Here is a 21670-nt window from a genome sequence, read left to right as displayed (position 1 = left end):
TGTCCTTGTCGGATTCTTGTTTGATGTTTGCTGTTCCTGTGTCCTTGTTCCGCCCTGTCGTGTTTTTGCCTTCTTCAGATGCTGCGTGTGAGCAGGTGTCTATGTCAGCTACGGCCTGTGCCTTCCTGAAGCGACCTGCAGTCTGTGGTCGCGTCTCCAGTCGTTCCTCTCTATTGACGAGAGGATTTCAGTTTCCTGTTTTGGATTTACCATTGATAATATCCAGGAGAATCATTATTTGTTTAATACTGGAATAAAGACTCTGTTACTATTACGTCGCTTTTGGGTCCTCATTCACCAGCATAACAGAAGAATCCGACCAAGATGGACCCAGCGACTACGGATTTCTCAACACTGCCGTCAAGTTCCAGGGAGCAATGCTCGGCAGACACGAGCAGGAATTGTCTGCTGCTCGTCATGCCGTTGAGACCCTGGCCACTCAGGTCTCCGACCTGTCAGGACAGTTTCAGAGTCTTCGTCTCGTGCCACCAGCTACTTCCTGGTCTTCCGAGTCTCCGGAACCTAGGGTTAATAACCCACCATGTTACTCTGGGAGCCCACTGAGTGTCGCTCTTTTCTCACCCAGTGTGATATTGTGTTCTCTTCTCCAGCCCAACCATACTCAAGAGAGAGAGCTCGGATCGCTTACGTCATATCACTCCTTACTGGTCGGGCTCGGGAGTGGGGCACAGCTATCTGGGAGGCAAGGGCTGAGTGTTCTAACGTTTATCAGAACTTTAAAGAGGAGATGATACGGGTTTTTGATCGTTCAGTTTTGGGAAGGAGGCTTCCAGGGCCCTGGCTTCCCTATGTCAAGGTGATCGATCCATAACGGATTACTCTATAGAGTTTCGCACTCTGGCTGCATCCAGTGACTGGAACGAGCCGGCGTTGCTCGCTCGTTTCTGGAGGGACTCCACGCTGAGGTTAAGGATGAGATTCTCTCCCGGGAGTTTCCTTCCAGCGTGGACTCTTTGATTGCACTCGCCATCCGCATAGAACGACGGGTAGATCTTCGTCACCGAGCTCGTGAAAGAGAGCTCGCGTTAACGGTGTTTCCCCTCTCCGCACTTCAACCATCTCTCCCACCGGCTCAGAGACTGAGCCCATGCAGCTGGGAGGTATTCGCATCTCGACTAAGGAGAGGGAACGGAGAATCACCAACCGCCTTTGCCTCTATTGCGGTTCTGCTGGACATTTTATGTCATGTCCCGTAAAGGGCCAGAGCTCATCAGTAAGCGGAGGGCTACTGGTGAGCGCTACTACTGCACGGCATCCCATCAAGATCGTCTGTATACCTTGTCGGTCCATCTACGCTGGACCGGTTCGGCTGCTTCCTGCAGTGCCTTGATAGACTCTGGGCTGAGGGTGTTTTATGACGAAGCATGGGCTCGGAAACATGACATTCCTCTCAGACAGTTAGGGAAGCCCACGCCCATGTTCGCCTTAGATGGTAGTCTTCTCCCAATCAGATGTGAGACACTACCTTTAACCCTCACAGTATCGGTAACCACAGTGAGACCATTTCTTTTTGATTTTTCGTTCACCTTTTACACCTGTTGTTTTGGGTCATCCCTGGCTAGTATGTCATAATCCTTCTATTAATTGGTCTAGTAATTCTATCCTATCCTGGAACGTTTCTTGTCATGTGAAGTGTTTAATGTCTGCTATCCCTCCTGTGTCTCTGTCCCTCTACTCAGGAGGAACCTGGTGATTTGACAGGAGTGCCGGAGGAATATCATGATCTGCGCACGGTCTTCAGTCGGTCCAGAGCCAGCTCCCTTCCTCCTCACCGGTCGTATGATTGTTGTATTGATCTCCTTCCGGGGACCATCCCCCCTCGGGGTAGACTATACTCTCTGTCGGCTCCCGAACGTAAGGCTCTCGAGGATTATCTGTCTGTTTCTCTCGACGCCGGTACCGTGGTGCCTTCTCCTCTCCCGCCGGAGCGGGATTTTTCTTTGTTAAGAAGAAGGACGGTACTCTGCGCCCCTGGTGGATTATCGAGGGCTGAATGACATAACGGTTAAGAATCGTTATCCGCTTCCCCTTATGTCGTCAGCCTTCGAGATTTTGCAGGGAGCCAGGTTCTTTACTAAGTTGGACCTTCGTAACGCTTACCATCTCGTACGCATCAGAGAGGGGGACGAGTGGAAAACGGCGTTTAACACTCCGTTAGGGCATTTTGAATACCGGGTTCTGCCGTTCGGTCTCGCTAATGCTCAGCTGTCTTTCAGGCTTTAGTTAATGATGTACTGAGAGACATGCTGAACATTTTTGTTTTCGTTTACCTTGACGATATCCTGATTTTTTCACCGTCACTCGAGATTCATGTTCAGCACGTTCGACGTGTACTCCAGCGCCTTTTAGAGAATTGTCTCTACGTGAAGGCTGAGAAGTGCGCCTTTCATGTCTCCTCTGTCACATTTCTCGGTTCTGTTATTTCCGCTGAAGGCATTCAGATGGATCCCGCTAAGGTCAGGCTGTCAGCGTGGCCCGTTCCTAAGTCACGTGTCGAGTTGCAGCGCTTTCTCGGTTTCGCTAATTTCTATCGGCGTTTCATTCGTAATTTCGGTCAAGTGGCTGCCCCTCTCACAGCTCTGACTCTGTCAAGACTTGCTTTAAGTGGTCCGGTTCCGCCCAGGGAGCTTTTGATCTCCTCAAGAAGCGTTTTACATCCGCCTATCCTGTTACTCCTGACGTCACTAAACAATTCATTGTCGAGGTTGACGCTTCAGAGGTGGCGTGGGAGCCATTCTGTCTCAGCGCTTCCAGTCTGACGATAAGGTCCATCCTTGCGCTTACTTTTCTCATCGCCTGTCGCCATCGGAACGCACTATGATGTGGGTAACCGCGAACTGCTCGCCATCCGCTTAGCCATAGGCGAATGGCGACAGTGGTTGGAGGGGCGACCGTCCCTTTTGTCGTTTGGACTGACCATAAGAACCTTGAGTACATCCGTTCTGCCAAACGACTTAATGCACGTCAAGCTCGTTGGGCGTTGTTTTTCGCTCGTTTCGAGTTCGTGATTTCTTATCGCCCGGGAAATAAGACACCAAGCTGACGCTTTATCTCGTCTCTTTAGTTCTTCTGTGGCTTCTACGACCCCGAGGGGATTCTCCCTGAAGGGCGTGTTGTCGGGTTGACTGTCTGGGAATTGAGAGACAGGTAAAGCAAGCACTCACTCACACGCGTCGCCCGCGCGCTTGTCCTAGTAACCTTCTGTTCGTTCCTGTCTCTACTCGTCTGGCTGTTCTTCAGTGGGCTCACTCTGCCAAGTTAGCTGGCCACCCCGGCGTTCGGGGCACGCTTGCTTCTATTCGCCAGCGGTTTTGGTGGCCTACTCAGGAGCGTGACACGCGCCGTTTCGTGGCTGCTTGTTCGGACTGCGCGCAGACTAAGTCAGGGTATCTCCTCCTGCCGGTCGTCTCAGACCGCTTCCCATTCCTTCTCGACCATGTTCTCACATCGCTTAGACTTTATTTCTGGTCTGCCTTCGTCTGCGGGAAGACTGTGATAGCCGCCAATAAACGTAGGATTAATAGTCTGGTATTGTCGCGGTCAGAGAGTGTGGCTTTCCACTCGTAACCTTCCCCTTACGACAGCTTCTCGCAAGTTGACTCCGCGTTCATTGGTCCGTTCCGTGTCTCTCAGGTCGTCAATCCTGTCGCTGTGCGACGCTTCTTCCGCGACATCTTCGTCGCGTCCACCCTGTCTTCACGTCTCCTGTGTCAAGCCTTTTCTTCGCGCCCCCATTCGTCTTCCTCCCCCCCCCCGTCCTTGTCGAGGGCGCACCTATTTTCAAGGTACGGAAGATCTTGGACATGCGTTCTCGGGGACGTGGCACCAGTACTTAGTGGATTGGGAGGGTTACGGTCCTGAGGAGAGGAGTTGGTTCCATCTCGGGACGTTCTGGACGGTGCGTGATTGATGATTTCCTTCGTTGCCGCCAGGGTTCCTCCTCGAGTGCGCCAGGAGGCGCTCGTGAGTGGGGGGTACTGTCATGTTTTGTCATTGATTATCATGTCTTGTCCCTGTGCTTCCCTCTGCTGGTCTTATTAGGTTCTTTCCCTCTTTCTCTCTCTCTCTCTCCTCTCCCTCTCTCCTCTCCCCGTCTCTCTCTCTATCGTTCCGTTCCTGCCCAGCTGTTTCTCATTTCCTAACGACCTCATTTACTCTTTCACACCTGTCCCCTATTTTGCCCTCTGATTAGAGTCCCTATTTTCTCCTCTGTTTTCCGCTTCTGTCCTTGTCGGATTCTTGTTTGATGTTTTGCTGTTCCTGTGTCCTTGTTCCGCCCTGTCGTGTTTTTGCCTTCTTCAGATGCTGCGTGTGAGCAGGTGTCTATGCAGCTACGGCCTGTGCCTTCCTGAAGCGACCTGCAGTCTGTGGCGCGTCTCCAGTCGTTCCTCTCTATTGACGAGAGGATTTCAGTTTCCTGTTTTGTTTACCATTGATAATATCCAGGAGAATCATTATTTGTTTAATACTGGAATAAAGACTCTGTTACTATTACGTCGCTTTTGGGTCCTCATTCACCAGCATAACAATACCGATGAAAAAATGATTTAACATATCTATACTAGCCCTATGTGTTTTGAGATGGCACCTGTAGCATATGACGACACATTTTATATAACTGCATCACGCCGACGGGATGTTCTGTTATTCGCATGTCGCTCTTATAACCAGCCTATCTATTTATTGCTGCCTACCAATGGCTCATAATAACTATGAGGGGTAATCAATGACGTTATTTCACAGTATTTACTGCATGATCAATGTTAAAATAGCTTGTATTATAGAATCAAATCGACCACAATTATTGTTATGATTATTATGCCTGTTATTGTTATATGATTAGGCCTTTGCTTGTGGAGTAATGGTAACCTAATATAAATGCAAGCCTTCAGTTCACCTGGCGCGGACTACTATCGTCTTGCTGCAGGTAAAATGAGCTCCTGTGCTGTGCTGAGCAGAGCAGGGAATTCAACCCTCACAGACAATACCTAGTCCTATCCTCATTCAATTTACGTCAGCAAACCACTGTCTTTCCAACAACCCCATCTCTCCCTGTCCCCGTCCCATGCTGTTACCAATTATCATTTTTAATAACTAACCCTGTTACTCTCTCATTGTCTGAATACACTACCAGAGTGTGAATGTTTTAATAAGCTTAGGCATATATGTAGTTGATTACATCCTATTTAAAGTTGTCATCTTATATAAAGTTTGTTACAATGTCCTCCAGGGCTCTGGTAAAGATGTATCCACCAGTAACGGCATGGAAGACAGCATCCACGGCTTCAAGGTAACATTCTAATCATTTACCCTGTGGTACAATTGTGCATAGCAATGAGCATTATTCCTCGTTCATTTCAAGTGTTGCAGGCATGTGGTACAGCAATGGTATTTTAAATGTGGATCAGTTCAGATATTGCACATACTGCTACATTAGTGAATTTATATTGCATGTAAACTGCAATCACAATGCATTTGAAGTTTGTCAGTGTATGGCACAACTGTGTGAGCAGGTGTCTATGTCAGCTACGGCCTGTGCCTTCCTGAAGCGACCTGCAGTCTGTGGTCGCGTCTCCAGTCGTTCCTCTCTATTGACGAGAGGATTTCAGTTTCCTGTTTTGGATTTACCATTGATAATATCCAGGAGAATCATTATTTGTTTAATACTGGAATAAAGACTCTGTTACTATTACGTCGCTTTTGGGTCCTCATTCACCAGCATAACAATACCGATGAAAAAATGATTTAACATATCTATATTGCTTAGCCCTATGTGTTTTGAGATGGCACCTGTAGCATATGACGACACATTTTATATAACTGCATCACGCCGACGGGATGTTCTGTTATTCGCATGTCGCTCTTATAACCAGCCTATCTATTTATTGGCTGCCTACCAATGGCTCATAATAACTATGAGGGGTAATCAATGACGTTATTTCACAGTATTTACTGCATGATCACATGTTAAAATAGCTTGTATTATAGAATCTAAATCGACCACAATTATTGTTATGATTATTATGCCTGTTATTGTTATATGATTAGGCCTTTGCTTGTGGAGTAATGGTAACCTAATATAAATGCAAGCCTTCAGTTCACCTGGCGACGGACTACTATCGTCTTGCTGCAGGTAAAATGAGCTCCTGTGCTGTGCTGAGCAGAGCAGGGAATTCAACCCTCACAGACAATACCTAGTCCTATCCTCATTCAATTTACGTCAGCAAACCTCACTGTTCTTTCCAACAACCCCATCTCTCCCTGCTCCCCGTCCCATGCTGTTACCAATTATCATTTTTTAATAACTAACCCTGTTACTCTCTCATTGTCTGAATACACTACCAGAGTGTGAATGTTTTAATAAGCTTAGGCATATATGTAGTTGATTACATCCTATTTAAAGTTGTCATCTATATAAAGTTGTGTACAATGTCCTCCCAGGGCTCTGGTAAAGATGTATCCACCAGTAACGGCATGGAAGACAGCATCCACGGCTTCAAGGTAACATTCTAATCATTTACCCTGTGGTACAATGTGCATAGCAATGAGCATTATTCCTCGTTCATTTCAAGTGTGTGCAAAGGCATGTGGTACAGCAATGGTATTTTAATGTGGATCAGTTCAGATATTGCACATACTGCTACATTAGTGAATTTATATTGCATGTAAACTGCAATCACAATGCATTTGAAGTTTGTCAGTGTATGGCAAACTGGAGACGCCATTCCCTCCAACTGCCCATTTCAGTGTGCTGAATCAGATCAATCACTTGCCTTCAGTGAGGAGCCCAGCTGCACCATCTTGATGTTTCCTGGATATGATTCTGATATTCATAAAACCTCCCCTGGTTGTCAATCAAAAGGTCCAGATCACACCAACAGCATGGACACCTCCCCCCACNTGTTTCCTGGATATGATTCTGATATTCATAAAACCTCCCCTGGTTGTCAATCAAAAGGTCCAGATCACACCAACAGCATGGACACCTCCCCCCACTCACATGGCTCTCCTAATACCTCTCAGTCCGTTCGATCCCAAAAAACACACATCCCCCTACAAAAACAACAATACGTCCGCCTCAGCAAAACTGAGTCAAAGAAATCCACCTGAGATCCTGAGATGTTTATCTTATAGATCCATGGGGGTGTACTCCTTCTGGGGCCCCTCATTTGGCTTGTGCTCCCCAGACCCCTGTGCTAACCACATACTCAATGTTGTGGCCCTTTGTGGCCCTCAGAGAGGTATAGAGAAAGAGGAGGATGAGGGCCCTGGTCTATCTGGGAGGTCCTGTGACGTCTCCGCAGAGAATCCACTTTCCCAGATAACGCTGAACACCACCTGTCAATCAGGCTGTGACCTGTGATCTGCCACAGGCTTTTAGCTCTGATTTACTCTGCTCTCTAACGTTGCACAGGGACGAGCCAGCCAGGCAGGCGGCAGTCGCAGGTGGTGATTTGGTGATTAGGAGGAAGAGAGGGGGAGAGAAAGGGGGTGAGCGCGAGAAAGAGAAAGAGAACGAGATAGAGAGTTGTCATTGGCTGTGCAGGGCCATTTTAAGACTTGGGCATTCAGGGCTGAGTTAAGCTTATTATTAATTACTCAATGTCTGATAAAATGGCCTCATAGATGCTACATCCTCATAACTGCATCAGGTCTGTAGTCTTGGACTACAAGCACCTCTGTAGTACTGTATCTGAGCCTAGCTTGTGTACGCTATAGACCCCTGTGTTGCTACGGTACACAGTTGTAGGAATCTGACTCCTGTTTTGTGACCCACCTGAGCTGGATGTAGAGTATTTATAGTTTGGTAATCCCTGACCAATGGCGCGTGTGATGTTACGCTGAACATGGATTACTTGGAGCTCTCTTGTGCTATTACATTAGTTAACAGAGTTATCAGGATCTCTGTAAATGGGCCTATCTCAGATTCCTCACAGCAGGTCAGAAGTGATTTGTCATGCACTTCCTAAAAGATGTGTGTGAATTCTGAACAAATGAGAAGATATAGTCACTAGAAAATGTACTGTATTTCATCCAATTTTATCACACTGAAGTTTAAAAAGATCAATATATCAGATTCATGGCTGGATAAGTAAATGGCGATATTAGGCCAAAACATTGGTAACCAATGCTGTAGTCAGTGACGTGTGACTGTGAGAAAGAGAGAGAGAGTAGTCTGACAGGGCTCTCTCAGACTGTTGGCCAGCACTACCCCTCTGTAATCTGACAGTGCTCTCTCAGACTGTTGGCCAGCACTACCCCTCTGTAATCTGAACCAGTGCTCTCTCAGACTGTTGGCCAGCACTACCCCTCTGTAATCTGACAGTGCTCTCTCAGACTGTTGGCCAGCACTACCCCTCTGTAATCTGACAGTGCTCTCTCAGACTGTTGGCAGCACTACCCCTCTGTAATCTGACAGTGCTCTCTCAGACTGTTGGCCAGCACTACCCCTCTGTAATCTGACAGTGCTCTCTCAGACTGTTGGCCAGCACTACCCCTCTGTAATCTGACAGTGCTCTCTCAGACTGTTGGCCAGCACTACCCCTCTGTAATCTGACATGCTCTCTCAGACTGTTGGCAGCACTACCCCTCTGTAATCTGACAGTGCTCTCTCAGACTGTTGGCCAGCACTACCCTCTGTAATCTGACAGTGCTCTCTCAGACTGTTGGCCAGCACTACCCCTCTGTTATCTGACAGTGCTCTCTCAGACTGTTGGCCAGCACTACCCCTCTGTAATCTGACAGTGCTCTCTCAGACTGTTGGCCAGCACTACCCCTCTGTAATCTGACAGTGCTCTCTCAGACTGTTGGCCAGCACTACCCCTCTGTAATCTGACAGTGCTCTCTCAGACTGTTGGCCAGCACTACCCCTCTGTAATCTGGACAGTGCTCTCTCAGACTGTTGGCCAGCACTACCCCTCTGTAATCTGACAGTGCTCTCTCAGACTGTTGGCCAGCACTACCCCTCTGTAATCTGAGATGACGCAATGCTGCAACAGGTCTGCATTTACACGGGCAAACCAATTCTGATCTTTTGTCCTCTATTTGGTCTTTTGACCAATCCCATCAGATCTTTTTTGTGATACCTTTTTCAGAGCTGATTGGTCAAAAGAAAAAAGAAAAAAGAAGAAAAAAAAAAGAAAGAAAAAAAAAAAAGTCAGAATTGGGCTGCTTGTGTAAATGCAGCCAGGAGGGGGAGATCTGAGACAGGCCTGATCCAGACAGGCACCAAGAGCTGCCAACCATAGCAGAGCATTTGCTTTTAGCTACTGATCTGGACTAGGTTTGATATTTACCCCCACCCTCATGGTTAATGTTAGGATTGGGGGAGAGTTATCTGGTCCTAGAACTGTGGTAAAGGCAACTCCTACACTGAGAGCGGTTGTGTCAGGTGTCCTCTGTGGTTGTGATTGTTTATTGAGTGGCTCATGTTCCTAGAAGTTAAAAGCCTGGAGTGTCCTCTACTGGCCAGCGGGAATATTGTAGAACTCTGAAGTGCCTGATGAGATACAGTGCATTTGGAAAGTATTCAGACCCCTTGACTTTTTCCACATTTTGTTACGTTACAGCCCTATTCTAAAATGGATTAAATCGTTTTTTCCCCTCATCAATCCACAAACAATACCCAATAATGACAAAGCAAAAACAGGTTTTTAGACATTTTTGCTCATTTATAATAAAAAAAAATACAAAACTGAAATAGGGAAAGGGAAAGGGGGATACCTAGTCAGTTGTACAACTGAATGCCTTCAACTGAAATGTGTCTTACATTTACATAAGTAATCAGACCCTTTACTCAATAATTTGTTGAAGCACCTTTGGCAGTGATTACAGCCTTGAGTCTTCTTGGGTATGACGCTACAAGTTTGGCACACCTGGCTCTCTCCGGATATACTGTCCCCGTCCATACAGCCAGCTGGGTTCTCAGTACATCGCGCAGACAGGAATACAGAACTCTCTGGGAGAAAGAAAGACGGTGGTGTATGTTTCATGATTAACTACTCATGTTGTGATTATGATAACATACAGGAACTCAAGTCCTTTTGTTTACCTGACCTAGAATACCTCACAAATCAAATGCAGTCCGTATTACCTCCCATGAGAATTCTCTTCGGTTATAGTCACAGTCGTGTATATTCCCCCTCAAGCCGATACTACGAAGGCCTTCAAGGAACACAAACACTGGACTTTGTGCTAACTGGAAACCACATATCCTGAAGGTGAACTGCTCCCAAGGACTATGGGTTCTCGTTCTCCGTGGCCGACGTGAGTAAAGTGAGTAAGCGTGTTAACCCTCGCAATTCTGCCAGACCAGACGGTATCCTAGCCGCGTCCTCAGAGCATGTGCAGACCGGCTGGCTGGAGTGTTTACAGACATATTCGATTTCTTCCTGTCCCAGTCTGTTGTCCTCACTTGCTTCAAGATGTCCACCATTGTTCCTGTATCCAAAAAATTAAAGGTAACTGAACTAAATGACCATCGCCAAATAGCACTCACTTCTGTCATCATGAAGTGCTTTGAGTGGCTTAGTTAAGGATCATTTCACCTTACCTGACTCCCTAGACCCACTATATATTTGCATACCGCCCCAATAAATCCACAGATGATGTAATCGCCATTGCACCGCACACTGCCCTATCTCTTCTGGACAAGAGGAATTCCTATGTAAGAATGCTGTTCATTGATTATAGCTCAGCCTTCAACACCATAGTACCCTCCAAGCTCATCATTAAGCTCGGGGCCCTGGGTCTAAATCTCACCCTTTGCAACTGGGTCCTGGACTTCCTGACGGGCCGACCCCAGGTGGTGAAGATAGGAAACAACACCTCTATTGCGCTGATCCTCAACACAGGGGCCCCACAAGGGTGCGTGCTCAGCCCCCTCCTGTACTCCCTGTTTAACCTTGACTGCATGGCCATGCACACCTCCAACTCAATCATCAAGTTTGGAAAATAACCTTTCCCTCAACATTAACAAAATTAAAGAGCTGATCATCAGAGAGAGAACGCACCTATTCACATCAGCGGGACCGCAGTGGAGAAGGTGAAAAGCTTAAAGTTCCTCGGCGTACACATCACTGATAATCTGAAATTGTCCACCCACACAGACAGTGTAGTAAAGAAGGCTCAACAGCGAAATTCATCTTGGCCCCTAAGACCCTCACAAACTTTTACAGATGTACAATTGAGAGCATCCTGTCGGGCTGTATCACTGCCTGGTACGGCAACTGCACCGCCCGTAACCGCAGTGCTCTCCAGAGGGTGGTGCAGTCTGCCCAACGCATCACCGGGGCACACTACTTGCCCTCCAGAACACCTACAGCACCCGATGTCACAGGAAGGACAAAAAGATCATCAAGGACATCAACCTCCCGAGCCACTGCCTGTTCACCCCGCTATCATCCAGAAGGCGAGGTCAGTACAGGTGCATCAAAGCTGGGGGCGAGAGACTGAAAAACAGCTTCTATCTCAAGGCCATCGGACTGTTAAATAGCCATTACTAGCCGGCTGCCACCCGGTTACTCAACCCTGCAACTTAGAGGCTGCTTCCCTATGAACATAGACATGGAATCACTGGTCACTTTAAATGGAACACTAGTCCCTTTTAAACATGTTTACATACTGTTTTACTAATTTCAAATGTATATACTGTACTCTACTGTATTTTAGTCAATGCCACTCAGACATTGCTCATCCTAATATTTATATATTTCTTAATTCCATTCTTTTACTTTGAGATTTGTGTGTACTGTTGTCAATTGTTAGATACTACTGCACTGTTGGAGCTAGGAACACAAGCAGTTCGCAACACCTACAAAAACATCTTCCTAAAATGTGTAAGTGACCAATAAAATTAGATTTGATTTGGGGAGTTTCTCCCATTCTTCTCTGCAGATCCTCTCAAGCTCTGTCAGGTTCGATGTGGAGAGTTGCTGCACAGCTATTTTCAGGTCTCTCCAGAGATGTTAGATCGGGTTCAAGTCCAGGCTCTGGCTAGGCCACTCAAGGACATTCAGAAACTTATCCTGAAGCCACTCCTGCGTTGTCTTGGCTGTGTGCTTAGGGTCGTTGTCCTATTGGAAGGTGAACATTCAACCCCGGTCTGAGGTCCTGAGTGCTCTGAGGCAGGTTTTCATCAAGGATCTCTCTGGACTTTGCTCCATTCATCTTTCCCTCGATCCTGACTTGTCTCCCAGTACCTGCCGCTGAAAAACATCCCCACAGCATGATGCTGCCACCGTCATGCTTCACCGTAGGGGTGGTGCCTGGTTTGCTCCAGACGTGACGCTTGGCATTCAGGCCAAAGAGTTCATCAGACCAATCTTGTTTTAGGTGCCTTTTGGCAAACTCCAAGCGGGCTGTCATGGCTTCCATCTGGCCACTACCATAAAGGCCTGATTTGTGGAGTGCTGCAAAGATGGTTGTCCTTCTGGAAGGTTCTCCCATCTCCACAGAGGAACTCTAGAGCTCTGTCAGAGTGACATTCAGGTTCTTGGTCACCTCCCTGACCAAGGCCCTTCTCCCCCGATAACTCAGTTTGGCCAGGCGTTCAGCTCTAGGATGAGTCTTGGTGGTTATTAACTTCTTCCCTTTTAGAATGATGGAGGCCATTGTGTTCTTGGGGACCTTCAATGCTACAGAAGTGTTTTGGTACCCTTCCCTAGATCTGTGCCTCAACATAATCCTGTCTCGAAGCTCTAAGGACAATTCCTTCGACGTCCTGGCTTGGTTTTTGCTCTGACAGTGTCAACTGTGCGACCTTATATCGACAGGTGTGTGCCTTTCCAAATCATGTCCAATCAATTGAATTTACCACAGGTGGACTCAAATTAAGTTGTAGAAACAAGGATGATCAATGGAAACAGGATGCACCTGAACTCAATTTCGAGTCTCATAGCAAAGGGTCTGAATACTTATGTAAATAAGGTATTTCTGTTTGTTATTTTTAATACATTTGCAAAAATGTCTAAAAACCTGTTTTCACTTTGTCATTATGCAGTATTGTGTGTAGATTTATGAGGATTTTTATTTATTGAATCAATTTCAGAATAAGCATGTAACTTAACCAAAGTTTACGTTACTGTACAATGGCGAAGGTTCCTAAAGATGTCGGAATTCAGGTATTCAGGCACTATCCACATAATTTTTAAACTACGGAACACGACATGGTTCAATGCGCCAATATATCAGCACCAATTACTTTTTTCTGAATGCCGGCATCTTGGAGCTAGAATTGGGATCATGTCGGCCTACACTGTACTAATGATGACACAAAGATTAACACAGAATGAATTCACTTTGAAATGTCCCCAAAGTACTCCTTAATCAAATGGACATTGTTTTGACCTATACATTTTACAACAGTGTTTGTGGACAATGACGTACAGTATATTACACCTAAAGCAGTGTGTATAATGAGTTTACATCTAAACCATGTCCTCTATACRCRKRKRRCCCCCCAGGCAGCTGACCTGGTCATTGAGCTGTCCCAGACCTACAAGGCCAAACCTGACCCGACCAATCTGGTGTTTGGAACTGTGTTCTCTGACCACATGTTGACCATAGAGTGGACCAACGCTGGAGGCTGGCAGAAACCTCCCATCAAGCCCTTTGGTAACCTGTCTCTCCACTCGGCCTGCTCAGCCATGCACTACGCTGTGCAGGTAGGAAGCACCACCTTGTTAGAAGGTTAATGTATCTCAGGCTCATGCTGTCCATTCTTGCTGCCCACCTGATAGTAATGAAGACCACAGTGGAAATATGTTGGTAGATGTATTACACACATTTCATTTTTTGATACATTTATTTTGTACTAAAATAACTTCTGCAATCTATATGTATTTTAAATATGTCTAATAACATGAATGTGTTAAGGTGCGTCTCGGTGAGAGGTGTAGGAGTCAGGCGCAGGAGAGCAGGGATACTGAGAAGCGTGTTTAATATAATAATTATATATTCATAGTCCACCAATACAAAATTGGCACAGATCCCTCTATATAAAGGTCCCACAGTTCACAGAGGAGATCAGTAAAACAAAACCGAAACTCGTGCCAAAAGCACGGAGGAACAAACTCAGTTCCGAAAATAAACTACACGTGCGTAATAACGAGAACAAGAAATATCAACCATAAACGAGCGCAACAACCCCCACAAGCTTAATCCCGCACGAAATAAGGCAGGTAACAGGTGCCCTATATACACACAGAAATAAACGCAATTGAAACCAGGTGTGAAAATGAACACAGACAAAAAAAACAGAAAAGGAAAAAGGGATCGGTGGCGGCTAGTAAACCGACGACGCCGAGCGCCGAGCGCCGCCCGAACCTGGAGAGGGGTTATCTTCGGTAGAAGTCGTGACAATGAATTCATTCAAGGATATGACAAAGCAGCAGGAGGCAAAGTTAAAGGTGCAAAATCAGGTGCCGGTTCATTCAATTATAGTGTTCGAAAATGAATGATGGCAGAAATATTTACAAAACAAGTGCAAAACGACTGTCGAAACAAACAAAAAGTCTGAAAACGTCCCAAATGAAAAGGAATAGGCTTAAACAGGCATGTGTAGCTAATGTAACGTACTTGGCACAGGAACCAGCCTACCAATGAGCAATTCCAACACTGGTAAAAATGTACAGGTCAGCATCTACACTACAGGTATGTATAGGACCTTCCCCATGGTCTTCACATCTTACAGCCCCAATTTCAGTGTCTTCAATCAGGAAACAGACTGTGCTGCTGAGATTTTGTGTTGAGAGCTTAAGAATACTGTACACTACTTTAATTGTAGCTCTGATAAGAATAGGCACAGCTAGGATAGTTGAAGGACAGTGGATTGGACATAAATGGCGAACACGTACGCTCATATGTACTGAAACTTACTATCACACACACATAGGTTCAGGAAGCCAATTTCCCATTCTGGTCCTCATTCATTACGTTTACATTTACATTTTAGTATATTCACTCTGTTCAGAGAATGACTAGAGGTCAGTGGTTCTCTCCTGTCTGCCAGTCTTAAGCCCTGTCTCTTTCCTCTCCTCTGTTCTGTGGTCAGTTGTTTGAGAGTATGAAGGCATACCGAGGTGCTGATGACAAAGTCCGTCTCTTCAGACCCATGCTCAACATGAACCGTATGGCCAAGTCTGCAGAGAGGGCCTGCCTGCCGGTAAGAACACGTACAGGCTATGGTACTGAACAAAAAGTTCAGAATTACATCCCTGTTAGTGAGCATTTCTCCCTTGCCAAGCTAATCCATCCATCTGACAGGTGTAGCATATCAAGAAGCTGATTAAACAACATGATCATTACGCAGGTGAACCTTGTGCTGGAGACAATAAAAGGCCACTCTAAAATGTGCAGTTTTGTCACACAACACATTGCCACATATGTCTCAAGTTTTGATGGAGCATGTAATTGGCATGCTGACTGCACTAATGCCCACCGGAGCTGTTGCCAGAGAATTTAATGTAAATTTTTTCTACCATAAGCCGCCTCCAACGTTGTTTTAGAGAATTTGGCAGTACGTCCAACCGCACTCACCACGTGTATGGTGTCGTGTGGGCGAGCGGTTTGCTGACGTCAACATTGTGAACAGAGGGCCCCATGGTGGCGGTCGGATTATGGTATGGGCAGGCATACTGTAAGCTATGGACAACGAACACAATAGCATTTTATCGATGGCCATTTGAATGGACAGAGACACCGTGACGAGAACCTGAGGCCCATTGTCGTGCCATTCATCTGCCGCAAACACCTCATGTTTCAGCCTGATAATGCACAGCCCCATGTCGCAAGGATCTATACACAATTCCTGGAAGCTGAAAGTGTTCCAGTTCTTCCTTGGCCTGCATACTCACCAGACATGTCACCCATTGAGCATGTTTGGGATGCTATGGATTGATGTGTACGACAATGTGTTCCAGTTTCCACCAATATCCAGCAACTTCACACAGCCATTGAAGAGGAGGGGGACAACATTCCACAGGCCACAATCAACAGCCTGATCAACTATATGTGAAGGAGATGTGTCGCGCTGCATGAGGCAAATGGTGGTCAAACCAGATACTGACTGGTTTTCTGATCCACGCCCCCTACCTTTAAAAAAAAAAGTATCTGTATCTGTCATGTGAAATCCACAGATTAGGGCCCAATGATTTTTATTCAAATGACTGATTTCCTTATATGAACTGTGACACAGTAAAATCTTTGACATTTTTGCATGTTGCGTTTATACAGTGGGGAGAACAAGTATTTGATACACTGCCGATTTTGCAGGTTTTCCTACTTACAACGCATGTAGAGGTCTGTAATTTTTATCATAGGTACACTTCAACTGTGAGAGACGGAATCTAAAACAAAAATCCAGAAAATCACATTGTATGATTTTTAAGTAATTAATTCATGATTCCTACTTTAAATCTGGATCCAAGATAAGAGAGTAGATTTTATGTAGAGACGGTGCTAGCCAGAAAGAGAGACGCGGCTAGCCATAAAGAAGAGACGGGCTTAGCCAAAAGAGGAGACGCGCTAGCATCAGAAAGAGCACGGCGCTAGCAGAAAGAGGCAGGGCTAGCCGAAAAGGAGAGAAACCCCGGCTTCGCGAAGAGAGACCGGGTAGCCCACGAAGAGAGGACGCGCTAGCGAAAGAGAGACGGGTAGCAGAAAGAGGAGACGCGCTAGTCAGAAAGGAGAGGTGCTAGCCGCAGAAAGAGAGGACTGGCGCTCGCCAGAAGAGGAGACTGGTACTAGAAAGAGAGAACGGCGCTAGCCAGAAGAGAGACGCGCTAGGCAGAAATGAGAGACGGCTAGCCAGAAGAGAAGACTTGCGGCTAGCAGGAAAGAGAGACTGGGCTAGCCAGAAGAAAGAGGGTGCTAGGCAGAAAGAAGAGGGGTTGGCTAGCCAGAAGAGAGATTGTGCTAGCGCATAAAGAGAACGGTGCCTAGCAGAAAGAGAGACGTGCTAGCCAGAAAGAGAGCCGAGCTAGCCAGAGAGACGGGTAGCCAAGAGACCGCTAGCCAGAGAGACGACTAGCAGAAGAGAGACAGCGGTAGCAGAGAGACCGGCTAGCAGAAGAGAGAGGCGGTGCCAGAGAGACCGGTGTAGCCAGGAAGAGAGACCTGAGTCAGCTCTAAAAGACTGAAGGAGTTAACATCGAGATAATAGATGAAATGGTTTATGAGTTGACGGTCAGATGATTCAGATTGTGCAAGAAAGTGAGTTAATGATATAAAGGAGTGCAAGATGTTTTGTATGGAGAGGAAAGGGGCTGGGAAGGGGTAGTGGGGGGAGGAGGGTGGTGGCACAGCGTAGAAAGAGGAGAGAATTAACATGGCAGTATGCATAGGAATATTATCTTGATTTGAAAACGATTAGTTTCTAGCAGATTAGAACAAGATTTATTTTTTCACGCGGTGTGAGGAAAGGGGTGGGTATAACGCACGAGAGAGGGCAATGGTGTGAGTCAGCTTTCCTATAAGGGCATCCTAGTCATTCAGTTGATTAATGTTCTGTTATTCCTGTTATGATGGAGGGAAAGAAAACATATTCTGTTCTTCTGTTATGACGGAGTGGAGAAACATGTTCTGTACTTCTGTTATGACGGAGGGGAAGGAAAATTTTATTATTCTGTTATGACAGGAGGGTAGGAAACTTTATGTTATTCCGATTATGAAGAGGGAAAAGGAACATTGTTACTTCTGTTATGACCAGAGGAAGCAGGAATATATTTTTGTATTTTGTTATGATGTATTAAGGAAAGGAAACTATTCTGGCCTTTTATCTTACAGTCGAGTATAGTCAGGTATTTTTGGAGATTGGGAATTGTTTTCTTATAAGGAAAGTTTAATTTGTTTGTCGGATAATTGGCTGTTGCTGAAGAAATGTTGTCAATTCGTTTCCCATAACTTTGTTAGACAGCATGCATTATGGAGAATTGGCACTGGAAAGTCAACTTAAGCCAACGCAGGAATGAGGGGTTATAAGGTATAAGCAGTGGTTTATGGCAGATTCTATAATGTGAGAGATGCATTGGGGAACAATTTGAGAATTTCTATGGTCTGTTCACAGATATTGTGGGATGGGGGACAACACGGATATGAATTTCCCCTCCTTGGCAAAAGTGTTTACCATCTGGAACAAACTAAGTAGCAGTTTCCTGCTCAGTGTGCATGTAGTTCTGTGCTTGGTGTCTCTACATATCATATACATCTGATCACTATGGGCTTTCCAGGCAGTTCAAGTGGGAGAAGGATGGAGGGGAATAGCTTGCCAGAAAAAAACCAGCTGAATTGGCCACAGTGCTTCGGACAAGACTCTTTACTTTTCCGCCAATTTTTGTTATGTTCAGTCTTATTCAAATGGATTTTGAAAAAATTCAGCAAATCCTACACAATACCCATGGAACAGCAAAGTTTTTTTTTTTTTTTTGCAAATGTATTAAAATAAAAAAGCAGAATCCAGAAGTTTCTTCATGAACGGTTTTGATATGAGACTCGAAATTGAGTCAGGTGCATCCCCTTGTTTCATTGACCATCTTGAGAATGTTTCTACAACTTGATTGGAGTACGCTGTGGGTAAATTCAATGATTGGACATGATTGGAAAGGACACACTGTTATATAAGGGTCCACAGTTGACGTGCATGTCAAGAGCAAAAACAAGCCCATGAGGTCTAAGGAATTATTGCTGTGAACTCCGAGAACAGAATTGTGTCGAGGAACGATCTGGGGAAGGGTACCAAAAACTTTTGCAGCATTGAAGGTCCAGAAAGCGGCTCCATCATTTCTTAATGGAAAGACAGTTTGAAATCCAAGATTCTTCCTAGAGCTGGCGCCGGCACTGAAGCAAATCGGGGGAGAAGGGCTTTGGTCGGGAGGTGAAGACCCGTGGTCATTCTGAAGAGCTCCAGAGGTTTTCTTGTGGAGATGGGGGACCTTCCGAGGACAACATCTCTGCAGCACTCACCATCTAGCTTTATGTTAGAGTGCGAGACGGAAGCCACTCTTCCGTAAAAGGCAGGAGTTTTCCAAAGACATCGAAAGACTCTCAGATATTGAGAAACAAGATTGTCTTGGTTGATGAAACTAGATTTAACTTTTTGGCCAGGAATGCAAGTGGTCACGTCTGGAGAATCCTGGCACATCCTACGATGAAGCATGGTGGTGGCAGCAAATGCTGTGGGGATGTTTTTCAGTGACAGAGAGACTAGTCCAAGGATGAGGGAAGGGATGAAGGAGGCAAGTTAAAGAGAGATCCTAGGGGGGGGCAGGTAGCTTAGTGGTTTAGTATTTGGCAGTAATGAAGGGTTGCTAGGTGTCGAATGCCGAGTGACAAGGTAAAATCTGTGTTCTGCCTTGAGGCAAGGCAGTTAACCCCATGTTTCCCGTAGACGTCATCTGTAAAATAAGAATTTGTTGCTTAACTGACTTGCCTAGTTAAATTTTGAAAAATGATCTCTTGAATGAAACCTTCTCCAAAGCGTAGGAACCTCAGATGGGCGAAGGTCGGGACAAGTCTCTTGAATGTCTTGGTGGCGCCATACAGAGCGCGGACTTTACGAACCCGTCGACTCTTGGAGAGACTGAAATGTGTGCACAACAGCTCGCTATCCACGCTGAAGAGCTTTGGAGGATTGCAGAGAAGAACGGGATAACTCTACAAATCAGGTGTGCAAGCTTGTAGCGTCATCCCAAGAAGCTCGATGCTTATCATCTGCAAAGTTTTCAACAAAGTCTCGAGTAAGGATGTGATATTACATTTTTTAATTTTTTAATTCGATTAGCAAAATGTTAAAAACCTGATTTTGCTTTGTCATTATGGGGTATGTGGTGTAGATTGATGAGGGATCAAGCAATGTCATACATTTTTTAGAATAAGGCTGTAAAGTAACAAAATTGGAAAAAGTCAACAGGGCGAATACTTTCGAAGCACTGCATTTTATGTCTGTCTACATTTAGTCCCCTTGATCAGATAGTGATGGGGGTGAGTAAGTGGAGGGTATTATGCTTGATAGGGTGTGAGTGGGTAATGGTGGCTTATATTCTTATGTGACCTTCCTTTCAGAGAAGGAAATGTGGTCAATGTGAGCCATGTTAGATTGGGTTACATTTAACATTTGGAGTCATTTTAGCAGATGCCTCGTATCCAGAGCAACTTACAGGAGCAATTAGAGTTAGGTGCTTGCTAAGGGCAAGACAGATTTTCACTATCGGTTTGGGGATTCAAACAGCGACCTTTCCGGTTACTGGCCCAATAACCTTACATAGCAGGCATAAATGCCTGAACTGATGCCTACATACTGGTCTTGACAGAGAAGAAAAAAAACTGTCGGGGAGGTTCTCTTCAGCATGGTTCAACCAATCCAGTAATGTGGAGAGGAGCTAAGATGGAGTGTCACTGTTTAATGTTAAGCGGAAGTACGTACAGGCTGTTTTCCATTTTCCATGAAAACGAACATCGGGTTGTTTGGGATCGGCAAGAGTCTACTGGCAATAACATCTTAAACTTGGCTACGCTAACCCCGCGCCTCCACGCCACATAGACAAATATACGTTTCGCAAAACAGGCTCTCTTGTTGTATCGTCATGCTTGTTAGATCAAAATGTTGGTTTGTTTTCTTCTGAATTCTTTGCTGTTATAAAAGAGGGGGAATTGGTGTATCTTTCCTAGCTGTATTTTGTTTGTTGAGATTTCTACAATTTTTCAATGCCTGAGAGATTGACTCACAGAAAAGACTAATGCATTCCGTTTCGTCCATTGTGACAATTCTTCTATAAAAGCTCTGAATTGGGTCATAGTCTGGTTTGATTATAGTTTTTTTTTTTTTACACAGTTGATATCGGTGGAATTTGTTAATGTAGAGTATAAACCATGGTAGCAGGCAGCTGGAAAGAAAAAAACAACACAGGGAACAATGAGGGAGTAGGAGGAAAGGCAGTGAGAGGGTGAAGGGAAGACCAGTGAGAGGGTCTGACGGAGGACACCAGGTCACCCTCGGGCCATGCAAGGATTCACCTCGGGTGGGGAATATTGATCTAAGGTAGGATGCCGAAATACCGGCAGGTACTGGTCAATGCCGAGAGACTGGACACAAGTCTCAAGACATTATCAACACTACACGTATGATTAAAATCTGCAGGAGAAGTACCTGCTCGCCAGCGCATGCAGGCCCGTCTGAGATTGCCATGACATCTGATATCCAAGGAATGAGGTCATGTGTTGATGAACAACTAGAGCTTTTGGTCTGAAATCCACTGCGCCGGTTGGAGGCAAGAATCAGGATGAGTAACAACCCAAGAACACACATCCGTGAGCCATGGAGTGCGACACTGATTCTTTGGGATGCTTTTCTGCAAGGGTACAGATGATGAGCGTAGTTGAGGGGAGGATGGATGGCCATGTACGGAGATCTTGGCCAACAACCTCTCCTTCCTAGTAAGAAGATGAAGATGTCGTGGGTCTTTCCAATGACACGACCCGAACACACCAGCACAGGGCAATAAGAGTGGCGCGTAAGAACATCTCAAGGTCCTGGTGCTAGCAGTCTCCAGACTGACCAATAGAAATCTTGTGGAGACTGAAGAGTGTGATTGCCCGACGAACCTGAAGGATCTGGAGATCTGTCACTGCGGATAGTGGGCAACTGCGGCAGTTG

General features: G+C 45.7%; 1 protein-coding gene across 2 annotated transcripts in view; it reads left to right on the top strand.

Moving 5' to 3' along the window:
• Positions 1-21670, top strand: part of LOC111981083 (branched-chain-amino-acid aminotransferase, cytosolic-like) — a 30669-nt gene that overhangs the window by 2065 nt on the left and 6934 nt on the right. Inside the window, exons 2-4 of one of the 2 annotated variants that reach the window (XM_024012227.2) lie at positions 5252-5311; positions 13485-13685; positions 15074-15183. In XM_024012227.2, the coding sequence (XP_023867995.1) occupies positions 5252-5311; positions 13485-13685; positions 15074-15183 (371 nt within the window). Of the gene's footprint in view, positions 1-5251; positions 5312-13484; positions 13686-15073; positions 15187-21670 lie in introns of those variants that run through there. The other variant, XM_070434370.1, reaches the window with a different exon arrangement.

Source organism: Salvelinus sp. IW2-2015, linkage group LG3, assembly GCF_002910315.2.
Source record: "Salvelinus sp. IW2-2015 linkage group LG3, ASM291031v2, whole genome shotgun sequence".
NCBI lineage: Eukaryota > Metazoa > Chordata > Actinopteri > Salmoniformes > Salmonidae > Salvelinus > Salvelinus sp. IW2-2015.
Note: the sequence above shows the minus strand (reverse complement) of the source record. Positions and strands in the feature narration are given on the sequence as shown.